This window comes from Aedes albopictus, chromosome 2 (assembly GCF_035046485.1).
Source record: "Aedes albopictus strain Foshan chromosome 2, AalbF5, whole genome shotgun sequence".
In the NCBI taxonomy this organism is placed as follows: domain Eukaryota; kingdom Metazoa; phylum Arthropoda; class Insecta; order Diptera; family Culicidae; genus Aedes; species Aedes albopictus.
The window spans coordinates 202,145,087-202,164,877 of NC_085137.1; the positions used below are offsets into that span (position 1 = coordinate 202,145,087).

A 19,791-nucleotide genomic window follows, 5' to 3' on the forward strand; every position below is an offset into this window, starting at 1 on the left:
ACAAATCATGCATTTAGCATCCATGTGGCAATGTTTCGTTCCGTGCCCCCAACCTTGGCACTGACGGCACTGAGTTGGGTTCTGGAAATTTCCCCCAGGCTTACGAAAATGTTCCCATGTCACTTGGACAAGAAACATTTTCTTCGCCTTTTCCAAATATTTCAAGTTATTTAGATCACTTTTGTTGAAGTGAACTAAATAAAATTCTTGAGAGATACCCTGCCGAGGATTCTCAGAGCGGGTTCCCTTTTTCATTTTTATTACTTGGACTGGAGTGAATCCAAGTAATAAGTCGAGTTCAGTTTTGATCTCATCAGGTGATTTGTCATCACTAGAGAGACCTTTTAATACGACTTTGAACAAGCGTGCAGACCTGTCGTCGTATGTGAAAAATTTATGCTTCTTCTCAGTAAGGTACTTGAGAAGAAGATCCCGATCTTTCAGGGTTTCCGGAAATACGCGGCAGTCTCCTTTCCTGGCAATTTGGAAGGAAACCTTGATTCCCCTTATGGAGTTCAAGATCTCCTGCCTAAAACCAGCAAACTCACAGACGCTGACCACGATTGGCGGCACCCGTTGTTTTTTAGCAGAAATTGAAGTACCTGGGCTAGAGGCATCCTCAATTTGCTGTTTCGAAAAATTGTTCAGCGTTTCATAAGGATTACTCATTTCAACGAAATTTTCATCCGAAACAATTGTTTTAGTAGAAGGAAGCGGAGAAGCTGAAAGTTCTCCTTTCCTTCTAACTTTGCCGCGTTTAGCGACAGTTTTGAAACCGACTTTTTTGGAAGGAAGCGGTGAATTCAAGGATTCACCTTTCCTTTTGTTCGATGATGCAACCATGATTTATTTTGAAGCGACCTTCCAGGAGGTTTTTTCCCTAATCGGTGTCCAAGTAGGATTACCACCGTTTCATGGTATTTGACTTCCGTAAACGGGTCCAACGAATAATCGAAGGCACGGGTCCAGGCAAGGATCGAAAAGGAATCAGTAGGTATAAATTTAGCGCTGAAAAGTGCTATTGTGTGTAGTGCTGAGAAGTACTGTTGAATTGCTTTAGGTAGTAAAACTTCCTGCAGCAGAGAGAGCTTACGTCCGCACAGCACAAGAGTACGATGCGAACTGATGGAGATCTTTCAATTCGGCGCTCTGCACCACCGTGCGTGCTCAGGACTGAAATTAATCAAGTACACTGCACTGTCCATTGTAGTTTTAACTAATCTGGTCAGCCTCCCTGGAATGACTTTTCCGTCCATCATTTTCCATAGCTATGTGTGGTCGATACTGTCATGTGTCATTTTGAAGTTGATGAACAGATGATGCGTTGGGTCCTGGTATTCACGTCATTTCTGGAGAACTTGCCTTACGGTGAAAATCTGGCTCGTTGTCAACCGGTCGTCGATGACGCTTTCTTGAAAACTTCTCACGAACTTATTTGTTTCAGGTGACAGTCGACCGAAGATGATCTGGTATAGCACTTTGTTAGTAGCATTCAAAATGGTGATCGCCTGGAAGTTCTCTGGCATCCTTAATATCCTTCAGCGTGGCAGTTAGATCATTTCCGTCCTCTGCTGCTATGACGTAGTCATTTCCATCATTATCTTTGTGTCCTGTGCCTACATTCTCCACGCCATTCAGGTGCCCAAAAAAGTGCTACTTTCATCTTTCAATCGTCTCACGTCCGTTCATCAGGCTGCTGTGCTTATTCCTGCACAATTTGGCTTGAATCACTAAAACAATTCGGGGTCTCCAGTCAGCCTAGTGGTTAATGCTATGGATCGCCAATCCAGAGACGGCTGGTTCGATTCCCGTTCCAGTCGGGAAAATTTTTTGGACTCCCTGGGCATAGTGTATCATTGTCCTTGCCTCACAATATACAAATTCATGCAATGGCAAGCAAAGAAAGCCCTTCCATTAATAACTGTGGATGTGCTCAAAGAACACTAATGCCGTTTTTCTTTATTATCCAGTTCCAACTTGGAACTGGATCAGATCACAGTTTCAACCCCAACCCGACTTCGGTTTCGCTTGTACTAAAGTTTGTTTGCGTTGTTTGTTTACACATTTTCCGCCAATCCAGTTCCAACCCAGGTTAAAAAAGAAAAACGGCATAAGTTAGATAGGCAGGCCAAGTTCAAATGAGAACGTGGGGCCATAAAGAAGAAGAAGACTGAAACTATTAATTCCGGACAATCGCCGCATCTGGCAGTTAGATGCGAAATTATATACAAGTGCAGATTGAAGAGATTTGTGCATAGATTTGTGTGTAGTACATGTGTGTATCGTGGATAATGACAAAGACTAAAGCTACAACACTCTCCTCTTCTTACATAGGGTGACGAAGGGTATTATCGTCAGGTTTGTTCTCTTCGTCATGGGGGGTTTTTGTGGGCCGAATTGCCTGAAATTTGGGCATATAACTCAGCTTGATTGGGAAGGATTGGAGCCAAGCTCTGAGACCAATAGGCTTCAAAACACCCCTTATGACGAAGATAGCAAAACTTCCGAAAATACGTAAGTTTCCCTACGTCTTTTATTGTGAACCCAAGCTAACAAAAATCGAAAACTTTTCAAACATTTCGGTTGTACCTGGTTTGACTTCAAGCTTCTTGCGTAATTTAATCTGCTTTTTTTTTGTTTCTGCTACATTTGTGCAGCTACATTCTTGTTCCAAATCCCCTTCGGATATCTCCGAATAACACCACATGTTCAGTTGGCTAATCCCTTTCCATTCCCACACCATTTGGAATGAGGAGAAAAGTGGATTAACGTTGCTATGCCCATTCGCGAACTGTCGAATTCTCGGTTGATTTCGAGTAGTGGAAGGACGATGGATCGTGTATCGATAAACCGCTACCGATGGAAATAGCACCGGTGCTGTAGCAAAACATGTTTCCACAAATTGTGTCATCCTCCGCCACATGTACCTCTTCGTATGGATGCTCGGACAAGAGAATATTTTCCATTTGTGGACTATTTCATAAGCGAGCCCGGAAAAGTGCTACACCGTGGGTACATCTGACTAATTTCCACTCCACTTTTTTTTTTTTGCTAGGTGCTGATGATTGATGATCGAGGTCGGGGCGGAGGAGTTATCGTGCGGCATGGAAGTAGCGGTGGTCGTTTCGGGGAGTCCGTACCCGACTATGACGATGTTAAGGTTGGTTCCACATGATGTAGGTCGAAATGGAGACGACTAATTGATGCGGTTTATTTCGACAGGACGATTATCTGGACGATACCGGTATTTTCGTGCGTGAGACAAAATACGGCAATGCAGCTATAAAAAATATAATTAAAAATCAAAAAGGTATGGAACGGTTTCAAGCGGTCGCATGTCAATCATATTTGGTGGATTTTTATTGGAACGATTTTAAATTGATTTCGTAGCAAATGATTTGTCGTATTCGAGCGTATGTTCCCTTAAACCTTCATATTTGCTGCATGCGAGAAACACATTTCCCCCGTAGATTTTCGGTAGCTATAGTTCCTAATTAGACCTTTCCTTTGAAACGTGCACCTTTCTCAAAAAACATCATCATAGACTCAAAACTGTCTATTGGTATGACCGTACAATTAGATCCAGCCGAGCAGCGTAGTCTTCCGGTGATACCATGGGGACAGATGCTCCCGTCGAAAACGGAGCAAAGCCTTCCGCAGTACCCGACCGACATGCGTCCAACCGATGGCTCCTGGGAAATCGTCAACGGGACGCGTTATAAATTTTTCGTTTTTTCGGCGTATTACGACCGGAGGGACGGTAAGCTGGTGCGGATTATAGGGGCCACGAAGACTCGCGGCCCGGAGAAGGTGTGGTGCCGGTTTTGGTATCAAACGGGTTCAAATTCCACACGTTATCGATCGGCGTCGGTGATGGCGAGGGTGAAGGTAACAAACAATGCGTTTAATGAGAAATAAAACGATAAGCGGTAAAATTTACATTTTTGTTTCAGGTCATTCGAGAGAATTGGAATCTGAAGTACAGTGCTTGCTTCATCCTTTGTCCAATTCGTGGTCCATTTCCAGAGATACCGTACGCAGTTAGTGTAGTTAGTAAAATTAAATCTCCACCCGGAAACGTATTACTGCTGAGGAACAACGATAATGTAAGTTTGTGGTGTATAAAAATCAATTCTTTCGTTGAATGTCTTAAAATTGTTTAAAATTTTTAGGATCCCGATTTTAACAATCGCACGTTTAGCAACATTCCGAACAGTATCGGAGTATGTGTGAAGCCATTGCATTTCAACTATGATCAGGTATGTTTACAATTTGGAAAATTTTGACCGTAAATATGAATACAGGTTGGACTCGATTATCTGGAGTCGGGTTCTGAGGCTTTCTAAACATATATCTAGACAACAGAAAGCTGTAGGAAGCAGAAAATTGGACATTTCCTTGATTAGTAATGAGTCAAAATTTCAACTTTGTAGATCGTTCCATTCCTCAGATATATTTTTAGGAAGCTTCTAAACCTTATTCCGGATAATCGAATCCGACCTGTTATAAAAATAAGAAAAATAATACCGTAAACCGAGGTCACATTGATCAGCGGGGTGAAAATACTCAATCGCTGCTTTAATTGTAATTCCTTATAAGCAACTTCCACAAGTCGCTCTAGTAGTTCATTGATGTCTAGAGATGAATGTGGACTTTTCAGTTTTTTTAAACTGCATATTTTCAGGCGTATAGGGATCAATTTCAATATTTAAATTTGCCATTATTCTTGTTGGCCATTTCTACCGGAGATTCCAAGGTCCCCAGAACCTGTTCTGTGGCCACCGGATGACCGGTTCACCTAATCAGGTCCGAAATTACATGTAAAGAATGATGTGTCACTAACAACGACAATAACATGCTGTTATTGTGGATAAGGACGGGAGCCTCCTGACGGACAAACGTGAGGTGATCGAAAGGTGGAAGCAGCACCTGAATGGCGAAGAGAATGTAGGCACGGTGGACCAAGGCGGCGGAGGAAATGACTATGTTGGTGCAGCAGAGGACGGGAACGAACCAACTCTCACGCTGAGGGAAGTTAATGATGCCATCTACCAGCTCAAAAACAACAAAGCGGCTGGTAAAGACGGTATCGCAGCAGAACTCATCAAGATGGGCCCGGAAAAGTTGGCCACCTGTCTGCACCAGTTAGTAGTCAAGAACAGGGAAATCTGTTCCATCCACAAGAAAGGCGACAAGTTAATGTGTGAGAACTTTCGAGCGATCACCATTTTGAATGTCGCCTACAAAGTGCTATCCCAGATCATCTTCTGTCGTCTTTCACCTAAAGTAAATGAGTTCATGGGAAGTTACCAATCCGATTTCATCGACGGCCGGTCGACAACGGACCAGATCTTCACCGTACGGAAAATCCTCCAGAAATGCCGTGAATACCAGGTCCCAACGCATCACCTGTTCGTCGACTTCAAAGCGGCATACGACAGTATCGACCACACAGAGCTATGGAAAATTATGGACGAGAACAGCTTTCCCGGGAAGCTGACTAGACTGATAGGAGCAACGATGGACGGTGTGCAGAGTAGCGTAAGGATTTCGGCGAGTTCATTCGAATCTCGACGGGGACTACGACAAGGTGATGGATTTTCCTGCCTACTATTCAACATCGCCCTGGAAGGTGTTATGCGACGAGCCGGGCACAACAGCCAGGGTACGATCTTCTCGAAATCCAGCCAATTTGTCTGTTTTGCGGATGACATGGACATTATTGCTAGAACATTAGGAACGGTGGCAGAACAGTACACCCGCCTGAAACGTGAAGCAGCAAAGGTCGGACTGGTGGTGAATGCGGCTAAGACAAAGTATGTATGACATGCTGGTAGTTCATCTTGAAAGCGAAAATGTCGATTGGTTGGAGGGATTCGTTACATTTAATCAATCGGCAGCGAGCAGTTCTGTGGTCGCGAAAAATGGAAGGCCTATAAAAGATTTCACCGAGCACAGTGAGAGAGGCAAACGATTACGAACTAAAGATCTAAGAGATAACTATTCAACAGAGAAGTTAGTGTATGCATGGACGTAGCCAAAGGGGGGGCAGGGGGGGCGAGCCCCCCCCCCCCCCTGGTCAGCAGACTTATTTTTTTTAAATCGAGCCAACTCAAAGATTATCAGAGTTCCAGAATATCTCAAAAAATAAACTGTCCTAAAAATTAAGGTTTTTATCCACAATTATCAAACCTTTTTTACCAGAAAACCACAGGAAATTTTGCCAAATATGTCTCCAAGAAAACCACTTCAATCTTACCATAGAATACCAAATAACCAAATAATTAAATCACAAGCTTGGTTGAATGACTTAATTTTGTGATGTTCATTCAAGGAATAAAAAACAGTATACCAAATTTTCCAGATATGCCGGAAACGGTTTAGGTAAGGCAAAGAAGGACTATAGAATGTTCTACTAGCACACGAATTTTCACTAGTATTCAATTCAAATGAATATCATTCTAAGAGCAAAATACCTGGGAACTGAATTTATTCTTCAGGGATTCTTTCAGAAATTCCACAAGGTACTTCTACAGGAGCTACTCCTTCGTGAATTCTTCCATAGGCATCTTGCAGGGTTCCGATATTGAATGTTTCAGGGTTTGTTACGAAAAATTCTTTAAGAATTCCTCCCACAATTCCTTCAGAAATTTTTACAGATACTTCTGCAAGGATGCATCGACGAGTTCCCCCTGGATGTTTTCCTTCAGTGATTCCATCATAGATTGCTCCAGATTTTTTCCAAGAATTCCTCTATGGGTTCCATCAGACATTCCACCGGGAATTTCTCCTGGGATATCTATGAAGGTTCCCCCAGTGATTGTTCCAGGACTTTTTTCGAGGATTCCTCCAGGAATATCTCCAGGGATTCCCAAAGGAATGTCAACAGATTTTTTTAGGCATTTCTGCAAGTGTTCCTTCAGAGAATTTCTTTAAAGATTACTCCATATATTCCTTCAATAATTCCACTAGAGATTATTCCAATAATTCAATGTGGGAAAATTCAAAATATTTCAGCGGGTATATCTTCCAGAAACCTCTACAGGAAATTTTACCAGAGATTAGCTAAAAACTAATCCAGGAGATCCTTAAAACATTGTATAAAACTTGTAGATGTTCGACTGTGAAATTGACTTCTTTCGCTGGGGATTTTGGCTTTCAGTCAAAGAAAAGCGTTGATTTTCTTATCTCATCGCCAACGTTTCCATCCAGATGTTGGGATCTTCTTTAGGGCTCGAAATTAACCAACCCCGTGTTCATCTCACGGTTGATTGTCTTTTTTTTTTTGTTTTTGCACTGCTTACTTACCTTACCGGTCAGGCTAAGGCCGGGGTGGCCTCTGCTGTACATAGTAGCCGCCTCCATTCCACTCGGTCCATGGCTGTTGTGGGTCCGCAGATCGTCCTCCACTTGGTCGACCCACCTAGCTCGCTGCGCTCCACGTCTTCTTGTACCGGTCGGATGACTCTCGAGAACCATTTTAATCGGGTTGCTATCCGACATCCTGATGACGTGACCCGCCCACCGTAGCCTCCCGATTTTCGCGGTATGGACGATGGTTGGTTCTCCCAGCAGCTGATGCAGCTCGTGGTTCATTCGCCTTCTCCAAGTCCCGTCTTCCATCTGCACTCCGCCGTAGATGGTACGCAACACCTTCCGTTCGAAAACTCCCAAGGGCGCGTTGGTCCTCTGCACGTAGGGTCCATGTTTCGTGCCCATAGAGGACGACCGGTTTAATCAACGTTTTGTAGGGTAATTGTTCCCTTCGTTGTGGTAGTACCTTATGTTGCGGTAGTGGCGTTTGAGCACTTTTTCGAAAGAAATGTTACCAAAAGGCATTTTTAATAGATGTATTATGCTTAAATTATGAGATTGCACATTTTGTGTGCTTAAGATTTGCCCAAAAATCTATTTAAAAAAAATATTTTCCTTAATATTTCTGCTGCAGTGTTCCTATTGTTGCGGTAGTGTTCCTAATGTTACGGTATCCCATATGATTTCAACATTAGGAACCGAAATTAAATTTTACCTCCATAATAGGAACAGTGTGCCTATTGTTGTGGTATGCGATTTTTGATCGAAAACAGAGAGAAACGATAGTTTTCATATTTTTCCGGGAAAATTTGGATAGGATACTATCTACTAACGTTTTGAAACCCTTCATTAGATAAAAGATCATATTTTTTAAGTTAATTTACCTTGTTACCACAACGATCGGCACACTTACCCTAGATGGTTAACTTCGTGTTACGGCGAACTTTATTCGATCGTAGAGTTCTGCGGAGTCCAAAGTAGGCACGATTTTTTGCCACAATGCGCCTCTGAATTTTTCTGCTGGTGTCGTTGTCGTCGGTCACCAGTGAGCCCAAGTACACGAATTCTTCAACCGCCTCGATTTCATCACCGTCGATATGAATTCGGGGTGGCGGGCGCGGTGATTCCTCCCTGGAGCCCTTTGCCATCGGCTAAAATATAAACGACTCATAAGAAAGTGATCATTCTTCATAAATAATTCCAAAAGTGCCAGTGAAGAAACAGGGGTGTAAGCAGTCATAAATTACAAAAGTTCCATAAACAAATAGAAAAATGCATAAATAAATCAAAAGTTTCCATAAATAATTGATTTTTGAGCAATTAAAAATGTAAAAAATGCAATGAATAAATCAACTGTTGCAATAAAAAAAGCCATTTTTCCCACCAACTAACTTCGAATTTTCTATAAATAAATCCGATTTTTCCATAATAAATTAGAAAATTCACAATAAAAAAATATCGAAAAAGCAATAAATAATTTAAAAAGTACAATAAATGAAAAAATAAATTATCAATAAATGTCAAAAAACGAGCAATACACGTAAATGCATTTTGCACCAAAAAAAAATACATAGACCATGCGGCGAAGCCGCATAGAGGATTGAGGAACTGAGGCGGCAGAAGTCCGCCGAAGTTTCCGATATCCGATGAACCGCAACTGCATCGTTTCGGTTCTAGGCAAACCACAGATCCAAGAATTTTCCCGGTATAATGCAAACATAGATGTTATCCCTTTTTTAGGTCCGACGAGCGATAGCGAGTTCGGACAGCAAGCGATTGCTCGGTAAATTGCAATCATAGTTAGGCAGGCTTTTCAGTCGTTACAGTCATATAAGGGCGATTCAGCATTTCACTGCCTCATACTTTCATGCATTTGTTTTTCATGGGTAATTTAGTCATTTTTTATTGCATTTTTTTGAATTTTTTATTGCTTTTTCGATATTTTTTTATTGTGAGTTTTCTTATTTGTTATGGAAAAATCGGATTTATTTGTGGAAAATTCGAAGTTATTTGGTAGGAAAAATGGCTTTTTTTATTGCAACAGTTGATTTATTCATTGCATTTTTGACTTTTTTAATTACTCAAAAATCAATTATTTATGGAAACTTTTGATTTATTTATGCATTTTTCTATTTGTTTATGGAACTTTTGTAATTTATGAATGCTTACACCCCTGTTTCTTCACTGGGACTTTTCGAATTATTTATGGGAAATTTTGTATTTATTATGGAACGTTTAATTGTCTGCCCTTTGCCATCATGTACTTTGTCTTCGACACATTAATGACTAATCCGATTCGCCTGGCTTCACTCTTAAGTCGGATGTACGTTTCCGCCATCGTCTCAATTTTACGAGCAATAATATCAATATCATCGGCAAAACCAAGCGGATTTCGTGAAAATCGTCCCACTCGTGTTTATCCCCGCTCTTCTTATTACATCCTCCAAAGCAATGTTGAACAGCAAGCACGAAAGGCCATCACCTTGCCGTAACCCTCTGCGAGATTCGAAGGGACTCGAGAGTGTCCCTGATACTCGAACTACGCACATCACTCGATCCATCGTCGCCTTGATCAACCGTATCAGTTTATCCGGGAATCCGTATTCGTGCATAATCTGCCATAGCTGTTCTCGATCGATTGTATCATACGCCGATTTGAAATCGATGAACAAGTGATGTGTGGGCACTTTGTATTCGCGGCATTTCTGCAACACCTGGCGGATGGCGAACATCTGATCCGTTGTAGCGCGTTCACCCATAAATCCAGCCTGATATTGCCCCACGAACTCTCTTGCAATCGGTGATAGACGGCGGCATAAAATTTGAGAGAGTATCTTGTAGGCAGCGCTCAGTAGTGTGATCGCGCGGTAGTTCCCGCAATCCAACTTGTCGTCCTTTTTGTAGATGGGACACACGATACCTTCCATCCATTCCTCCGGTAATACTTCCTCCTCCCAAATCTTGGTAATGACCCAGTGTAGTGCTCTCACTAGTGCTTCTCCACCGTATTTTAGAAGCTCGCTTGGTAGTTGATCTGCTCCAGCGGCTTTGTTGTTTTTCAACCGGCCAACCTCCTCCTCAATCTCTTGAAGGTCAGGGGCCGGAAGCCTTTCGTCCTGTGCACATACTCCTAGATCTGTTACCGCGCCACCTTCGGTGCTTGCAACGTCGCCATTGAGGTGCTCATCGTAATGCTGCCGCCACCTGTCGACCACCTCACGCTCGCTCGTGAGAATATTTCCGTGATTATCTCGGCACATGTCGGCTTGTGGCACAAAGCCTCTGCGCGAGCGGTTCAGCTTCTCGTAGAACTTTCGTGTGTCCTTAGCGCGGTACAGCTCTTCCATCGCTTCTCGATCTCGTTCTTCCTACTGGCGCTTCTTTATCCGGAAGACTGGGTTCTGCCTGTTCCGCGCCTGTCTGTAACGTGCCTCATTCGCTCTCGTACGGTGTTGCAGCATTCTCGCCCATGCTACATTCTTTTCTTTTTTAAACTGTTCACATTCGCCATCGTACCAGTCGTTTAAGGCTTTTTACGGCATCATCAGCATCGGCAGCCATGTTGGATATAAGCCTGAAAATTTCAAAGTGATAATTCTCTGCCACCAAAGCGAATATTTGTATGAAAAAGTATCATCCTATACGCTCACTCGCAGTGATTGCGATGATACTTTTTTTGCTGCGTTGCTGCAGAATTGACAGTTTTTTATCACTTCAAAAATGCGAGGCGAACAATCATTGAAAAGCAAAAAGTCAATGATTCGTTTGAAAACTTAGTGATGCAGTAAGACACCTTAAAATGTTATAGGAAAGTGTGACATTTTCAGTGTCCCCTTTCTTCTGGAACAATTTTGTTTCAATTTTTTATTTTGTTTACAATAGAGGAAGTTTACAAAACAACAATTTGATATTTGCTATATATGTAAGTTCATAAGCAGTGCACTCAACGGTGATCCATGGACAGTGCCATCAGAAGTGTTATATTCAGCAGATTGATTTCGTTGCATAAGAAAGGAAGATACCTTAAATCAATGGCAGCTTGAAAAAACTAGAACGCGTCCCTTATTTTCAAGAATACTGTGGTTGACACATTTGAAGATGAGTGAAAAAACGACAAGGACTATAACTGATTACAACGGTTGTTTTCAAAGGCGGTTCGACTGAAGATTTGGATTGGACTACGTTTAACAGCAGATGATGACCTTCTCTAAAAAACAACGGATGGTTTCCTAATATTTTTTACCGGCTAGGAAATTCCAATTCCTTAAAATTAATCCACAGTGCTTATCCGCAGGTTCAGTGCATAGAGCATACATATACGTCAAGTAGCTCAACTCCACGGCTCATTCGATCCTCGTCGATAATCCAAGGTATTCTTCTATCGGAGACAACAATGTTGCATTCAGGTGCATTTATCTGAACCAGCTCTGACAAGTCTGCTTTCGATCTCGAATCTTTGGACCACCGGATTGGAATATCGGAGCAAATAATGACTAGAAATCGCTGCCTGGAAATCCGCAGCCACAAAGGATCAATCGCTTGAAAATTACGGACTCCTATGCTCTGAACAGCAGTCAAGGATCTCTCACATTTTTTGTCAGAAGGTAGAACACTTCATTTAGTCGGATATCGTGTTGCCGGTGGATGACTTGGATTTAATTATCGACTCAGGAGAGTCCACGCCAATGAAAAGCCTATACCAATAGTATTGATGGACAATAGAGATATTAAGGGTCCATTTTTATTTGATCAACACATTTTGGGGCCGTTAAAACATGTTGACAACAGAGCCTGTCACTGGGATAGAAGAGGTAGTAATAGGCAGATCGATAGTGTAAAATGCCCAAAACACTATAACATGGATATTATATACTTCTAAATTTATTTTAAAAATGACTTGTATCGAAAACTTGTTAATACATATGGAATGAGAATTTCATGTAGAATAGAGAATCGGAAAACAAATGAGATTAGCCTTGTTCATATTTATACACACTTGTTTCTAAATACTTTTATTAAGTAGGAGCAGAACAGCCTTTTGCTTCCCACTCAGACTGACAGACCCGAGAAATTTCTATCAAGTGTAGAATCCACAGTCGTAAAACTACACGGTTATTAAAAAGTGTAGTTGATATTTTTAGTTCCACAATGAAAGTCTACATTTATCATCGCCGTTTTCTTCATTCACAGGCTCTCTACATGCTGGAATTTCTGGAGCTTAACAGTCTTTTGGGAGTGACACACTTCACCTTTTACAATCACACAATTGGACCGAAAGCGAGTTGCATCCTGCAGCACTATGTCAGTGGCAATCTCCCTCCGCTGATAACCCCTTTTGCCCCAGCTGGGGATCAACCGAATACCGGTCCCTCTGTCGAGAGTAACGACGTTCACCATGAGGCGGGTCCTACAAAACTGAGCGACAATACACCGTACCAGAAGCCGAGGATCACTGTAAATATTTTGCCGTGGAATTTGAGGATGCGATCCCAGAAGGAGATCCGCACGGAAGGGTTGTTTGCATCGTTGAACGATTGCCTTTATCGAAGCATGTATAGGTGAGAGGGGTTGACGTTTTAGGCTCTAATATGGCTTTAACATAGTTTTGTTTTCTTGCAGATACTCCCATGTTGCACTGATTGATTTAGATGAATTTATCATACCACATCACAACGACACTTTAATCGATCTTATAAAGTAAGTATTTCTCCATACAAAACAAAAGTTATGCTGGGGCTATAAAGGTTATTGCTACATTGCGTATCAATATTGCAAGTTGGCAAAAAAAATAAACAAAACACTCTAGAAAGTTGAATTGAATGGCGACAGGAAATCCTTCGAAACTCAATTATTGTATGTTTGAAATACTCATATCCTACGTTCTATATTTCAGTTGGCTTTCAAAGCGTATCAACAGCAGAAACACGGGAGCATACTCCTTCCAGAATGCATTTTTCTATTTGCAATTTGCGGACGACGATGCCATACTGGATGACGGATCGCCTGAGGCGAATCTGCGTGCAGCCCTTACGACGCAGAGAAAAACGAGACGACGCTCGAAACTGCATCCGCAGAAGCAACGCTCAAAATACATTTGCAAGCCGGAAGCCGTTATCGAAGCTGGAAATCACTTTGTGTGGGAATTTTGTCCCGGCCGGGGATCGCTCAACGTGCCAGCCGATGCAGCCATTCTGCATCATTATAGGGTATGTATGGGGCAGTACATCTTATCTTTTGTAAAAATATGGTTAAATACTCGATTATTTTAAGGTGTGCGAGTTTGGTGGCGACGATTGCATCAAGTCACCGTCAGTGGTAGACCGAACGGCTCATCGGTACTCCAAGCGGCTACTGGACAGAGTTGGTACAGTTTATAACTATCTTAAGGATACCTGCAACCTTCCAGACATTCCACGTGCTCCAACGAAGCCCCCACCGACGCGGAAGAAACAGCTCAAAATACGAATTCCGGATCGACCACCATCGCTGGGAGGATCCTCCAAAACTGGCAACACTGATGTAGATAGTATCAAAATGGAGCCCAGTGTCAACACTAACAGCAGCAGGAGCACATTCGCAAGCTCGTTAATCAGAGTGATCTCAAATCGACAGGTGTAATCTGTTTTTTTTGTTCATTTTGCTGGGCGGGAATGGGTGTTTTTATAAAATTATATTAAAAGAGAAAGTTCTAAGAATCAGAAAAAAAAAACTCGCAAATTCGTAACTGTTTTCAATGACACTTTATTATAAATCTTACTTAAAATTCTTATCAGTAGCTTATAGTTTGGGTAAGCAGAACGAATACTTAATAAGCAAGTGACAGCACAATCTTTTATTTGTTACAACTAGCAGTTGAATCGAATATCTACAAAACTACTCCAAGCTTCTAGCCAGACAGCAGGACACATCAGTTCAAGTTATCTTTGAATTGATGAATACTGCGACTAATGCTCACTAGTATGCAATTTTGTAGGAAAGCCAAACATCGCGGGTTGGCTTACAGGAACTGCAACTTAGTTCACTTGTTATACTCAACAAAACAAACACGCTTTAAATTACTTTTGAAAGTAAAGGAATGGGTCCGTTATAGCTGGTGGATACAAGCAAATGCATGCGAATTGTCACGCCAAGCCGAACCAGATCAAATAGTAATCAAAACTTGCATCTTAACACAAGGAAAGTCATAGAAACCGCATATCAAAGTAGGTACTTCATTCCTAGGTCAGATCTTTAGTTACTTGGAAAACTGAAAACCATGATAATACAAGTGGCAAACAAGAAGTGAATAAGTGGTGGAAGAAGCAGGGTTCGTTACTTAGCTCAAACAAGATATTCTAACTGTGAAGTGGACTATCGAAATATGTATTACGCAGATAACGCAACACACCGATAACTAAAATTTATTATAACAAACTACCCACACATTGAAGTATAAATTGATGCAAAACGAACTTCGGACATGGCTGGCGAGAAAGTGAGTAAAAATATGACGAAAGATTTGGAGCGGCTGTAGAACTTTCATTTTGTTGCACAATATCACATTCTCTGCTGAGGTAATACAATGGTCTTAGACTAACGTCCTTACTGAAAGATTTTCTGTCAACTACGAAGGGTTTGATGTTGTATCAGGTTATTCTTTCATTTAAATTCTTTATTAAACTATATCTGCAAAGATAATACTGATTCTGCAATTTTAATAAGTTTGCAGCTGCCTGCTGACAGCATCGAACGTCATACACTCGCCAGATCACTCTCAAATCACCCAGGAATCTCCAGGTTAAGGCTATGAATTGCCAATTCGGAGACGGCAGGTTCGATTTCCGAGAAAATTTCGTACTATTATTGCGCTTCCAAAGTTGTTACGAGAAGGTTGGAATAAAATACGTGCTCCTTTCCCTCGACGTGGTGTCACTATCCACTTGTACAGTAGATATGCGGCAGGAAAAAATGCGAAAGTGTTTTTCAACTTCAAGCTTCATTTTCGTCCATTTGACGTTAACCAATCTATGTTTTAAAGTTCCATGATCTCTAACAGGCTAATTTTCCGAAAAGTTATTTTAAAAAATCCCATTTTGATAACTTACCTTTACAAGACGGCGCCTGAAGCTAAAAACAATCAGAATTTTCAAACCACTAAAATGTGTACATTTTCGTCACTAAATTCCATATCTGATAGAATAAAATTTTGAATTTTCTCTACAATATTATCATATATATGTGCTAATTACATCTAGTATGTAAAACTACGTGCCTCTGGATTAGTATGGCCTGGTTTTTCATCAAACTGTAGCTAATTTGTTTAACTATTTTAGCCATTTTGTCTTATGACCATTGGGCGAGCAGTTTATTGATACAAACTTTTTAGGCTTACTTTTTCACATATTAAAAATCAAATATGTTCATTTTTATTTTGTAATGCTAGAATATAGACATTGACTGATAAACTGTCATGAAAAATAGTCATATATATCCCATATTTGGCGTGTGATAGCGCCTTGAACTTTTCGCATTTTTTCCTGCCACACCCTGTATTCTTAAAGACCTAGTGCTTCGGAAAGCCATCAGCAACTGGGACAGCATCAAGCAAAACACCGACATCAGGTTGGACCTGTTCATGGAGGTTACCGACTTCTGCATCGACTGCTGATACTCCCGGTTTAGATGACAGTACCACCCACAGGTGTTCGGGATACCAATGGGTAATCCACTGTCACCTACGATCGCGATCTGGTAATGGAAACGTTTCTAGACATGGTGATGACGAGAATCACGTTTCCGGTACCAGCGCTGAAGAAGTACGTAGATGATATTCTTTTAGCAGTTCCCAGGGAGAAAATCGCGGAAGGTTTAGAAATCTTCAACCAATACTACGCAAGATTTCAGTTCAATGTGGAGGTGGAAAACGACGAACGAATACCGTTCTTAGACTTGCTGCTAGTCCGTCAAACCGACCAGACAGTGAAAACAGAGTGGTATATGGAGCCGATTGCATCCGGTTGGATTCTAAACTACCACTCGGTGCACAGCATGCACTAAAAGGTGAATGTGGCAACCAATTTCATTCAAAAACTCAAGACGTTTTCCATCAACATCGATGAGCCCACGACATACTAGCTCATGAGCTCGATGAGAAAGTATGCCGGCCAACAAGATGCGTAGGAGCCTGAAGAAGGACTACCCGAACGTGATCATCTGCTCCAAGAACAAGAGGATCTTAAGAAACATGCAGCCAAAGTTGAAAGATCTGGTACAGTACGAGAAATATGTATAAAGACAGAGCCGTTTTACATACAAAATAATCATGTTTAGTGATACGATTGATATGGAATTTTGTCTGCAACCTTAAAATAACTAGAATTTTGGCTAGAAATATAAATCATCATCCATGAAAACGTTTATATCGTTTATATTTTCAGATTCAAATAAATATAGACACATTTTTATATGGAAATAAGTGTCTTTATACAGGGGGTAGACAAAATGATCGGGACAGGCCAAATTTTCACTTTTCAAAAAGTGTTCAACTAGCTGTAACTTTTCGAAAAGTGCATCAAATATTCTCAAATTTTTACTGTAAGTTCATCAACTAGATGTGTATCAGTGGTCCAAAATAAAAAAAAAAGATCGGGCCATTCTCCACGAAGTTATAAAGATTCTTGAAAAAGGTTATAATTATCCGATAGCCAACTTTGAGCTGTTATATCTCCGGATTCAATGAACCGATTGAAATGAAATTTTGACCATTTATAACTTATATAATGAGCAATGAAAAATCATTGACTAACTTAATATTTTCAACACAGAAGAAAATTATAACGATTAGATTATTTTTCTAATAAAACACCAAATTTTCCAAAATATCAACATCGTTTCAAAATTCAAGATGCAAATTATAATTCATTTAATTTCCCTCTAATTGACTTAAATACAAATGTGTTTTGAAGGAAAGTTATAACATAGCCACCAATAAATAGAAAAAGTTATAGAATGCATATTAAAAATGGACCAATTTACTAAAAAACGTGGACAAATTAAAATCGCTATAATTTTGTATCTTGTTAAAAATTTCAAGTTAAGTCAAATATTTCCCAGGGTTCAATATATAAGTCATAAATGGTCAAAATTTCATTTCAATCGGCTCATTGAATCCGGAGATGTAACAGCTCAAAGTTGGCTATCGGATAATTTTACCTTTTTCAAGAATCTTTATAACTTCGTGGGAAATGGCCCGATATTTTACAAAATTTAACCACTGATGAACAACTAGTTGATGCACTCACAGTAAAAATTTGAGAATATTTGATGCACTTTTCGAAAAGTTACAGCTAGTTGAACATTTTTTGAAAAGTGAAAATTTTGCTTGTCCCGATCCTTTTGTCTATCCCTTGTATTTATTTGAATCCGAAAAGTCGATATAATCGTTTTCATGGATGATGATTTATATTTCTAGCCAAAATTCTAGTTATTTTCAGGTTGCAGCCAAAATTCCATAACAATGGAATCGCTAGAAAAAGAGATTTTGATCCCTGAATATCATTATTTTGTATGGAAAACGGCTCTGTCTTTATACTTATTTCTCGCATTGTAGAAAACTGAACCGTTCGAACGTGATATACAGGACCCCATGCGCAGACTGTTCGGCTTGCTACGTAGGTATGACGTCGAACCAACTGCGAACACGGCTAGACAGTCACCGCTTCTGACTGCGAAACTTGTGGGAGCGGGTAAAGACAGCGGAGGATGAAGAAAAAGTCACACTCAGGAAAGTGATAATATGGTAAGAAAATTGCAAGTAAGCTCAACTTGGGCTGATTTTCTTGAAAATGACCGTTACATTAAAGATTAATATAATTAAACGTCCCAAGTAACACAGAAAACATCTTTCAAAATTATATTTTTGAAAGATGTATTAAAACTGTGATATAACTGAACTAGAAAACATATTGTGTAATAATTATGCTTTAATAAAGTTAGCCGATGACAACCACCCAAGAAATATTATAAACTGTGTCTTGTGTGACATGTGTAAATTTAACAAATATATAACATTACTAGAACATCATGCAAATGAATATTGAGAGCAACAATGTTTACATTCTATAAGAATGTAAACACATCACGAATTTCATTATCAAATCTAAATATTTTGTATACATACAATATTAAAACCAATTGAATCAATAAAAGTTTCAAATCACAAATTAAATTGAATCACTTTTAATTTAGCACAATACACATTATCACACTTTGCAGAATATTCCCAAATGAAGTGGGCGAATTCTACTCAGATTGCGAAGCTGTAAAGTTCACCGTTGAAGATGTCGAGATGAAATCCTGCTTGATGTTACCTTTGTGCAGGTTGCAGAAGTCGGTGGCCAGAGCAAAGATCAGTCCAGTAAACTTGGTAATGGATTTGTTGGTGCAACTCGTCAGATTGAAAATTTAAATAGAAAGAGTTGATCTAAAGCCAATTGTTCCAAAATGTCTTGTGCGGCCGAATAATTTCTGCTCACAAACTATCCTGGACGTCATCAAGCTCTCATTGGAACTCCTCCTCTCGACACATACCGACACATGCATTGTCCCGAACCGAACAGTGAAGAATCTGATATTTTGCTAAATTAATGCAATGTCTAAAAACAACTGTTTAGTTAGTAAAAAAAACTCAAACGAGACTGCGAATCCAGTGCGGAGAAAATTTTTCGATTATGTTTGGCATTGTTTACCTTTAAAATTTGACAGATTCAACTCTGCTATAACTAAATTGTTGCGGTTAGTTATTTCAACGGTACAATTATAATATAAAAAACATAAATACAACTTATGTCGAATGTTTGTTGACAGCCAGTTATCTGAATGTTTTATAAGTGTACGAACCAGTTCTACCAAAAAATATCTTCGTGTGGATTGCTGCCTTCTGACGTTTCGTTTTGTTTCAAAAAATATCCAGTTTACAGTAGCTAGCAAAAATATACATACACAAAAAAAAAATAAGCAGGAAGTTATTATTTTTGTTTCTCTCGATTTATGATTGACTCTGCAGAAAACTAGTTTGTCATTTAAGAACACTCTAATCTCATGTGTGTCACGAAGATTCATACATTTCAAGCTAAAAAATAATTGGTATTTGGATACTTGGATAATTGTTCACATTTTTTGAACGATACTGTTAGCTTCATATAGAAAACCGGCCATATTGTTTCATCGTGTGAACTCAGTAAGCTGGCAAAACAGAACAATTTGATTGACTTTTGCTCTGATTTACGAGGAAACGCAGCAGCGCTTGAAATAAGGCCGAGCAAAATCATATGTTTCACCATAAATTTTGAAGCGCATGTAAATCAGTGCTACCACTAGTGAGAATAGTCCATTTCCTAAATGGTTACCCAAATTCTTAACTTGGTTGTTTATCCATTTTTGTACAATAACCAAGTTCCATATTTATGTGACTAGAAATGCCAAATGTATTTATAATTT

At 40.0% G+C, this 19,791-nt stretch overlaps 1 protein-coding gene across 2 annotated transcripts in view; it reads left to right on the top strand.

The window, feature by feature from the left end:
* LOC134287880 (uncharacterized) overlaps positions 1-14,817 on the top strand; it is a 45,140-nt gene extending 30,323 nt beyond the window's left edge. Inside the window, exons 3-11 of one of the 2 annotated variants that reach the window (XM_062851016.1) lie at positions 3,056-3,160; positions 3,223-3,310; positions 3,545-3,888; positions 3,954-4,106; positions 4,173-4,259; positions 12,505-12,872; positions 12,934-13,011; positions 13,208-13,520; positions 13,585-14,817. In XM_062851016.1, coding sequence (XP_062707000.1) covers positions 3,056-3,160; positions 3,223-3,310; positions 3,545-3,888; positions 3,954-4,106; positions 4,173-4,259; positions 12,505-12,872; positions 12,934-13,011; positions 13,208-13,520; positions 13,585-13,932 — 1,884 coding nt within the window. In that variant the 3' untranslated portion in view covers positions 13,933-14,817. The remainder of the gene's footprint in view (positions 1-3,055; positions 3,161-3,222; positions 3,311-3,544; positions 3,889-3,953; positions 4,107-4,172; positions 4,260-12,504; positions 12,873-12,933; positions 13,012-13,207; positions 13,521-13,584) is intronic. The other variant, XM_062851017.1, reaches the window with a different exon arrangement.
* The last annotated feature ends 4,974 nt before the right edge of the window (positions 14,818-19,791 follow it).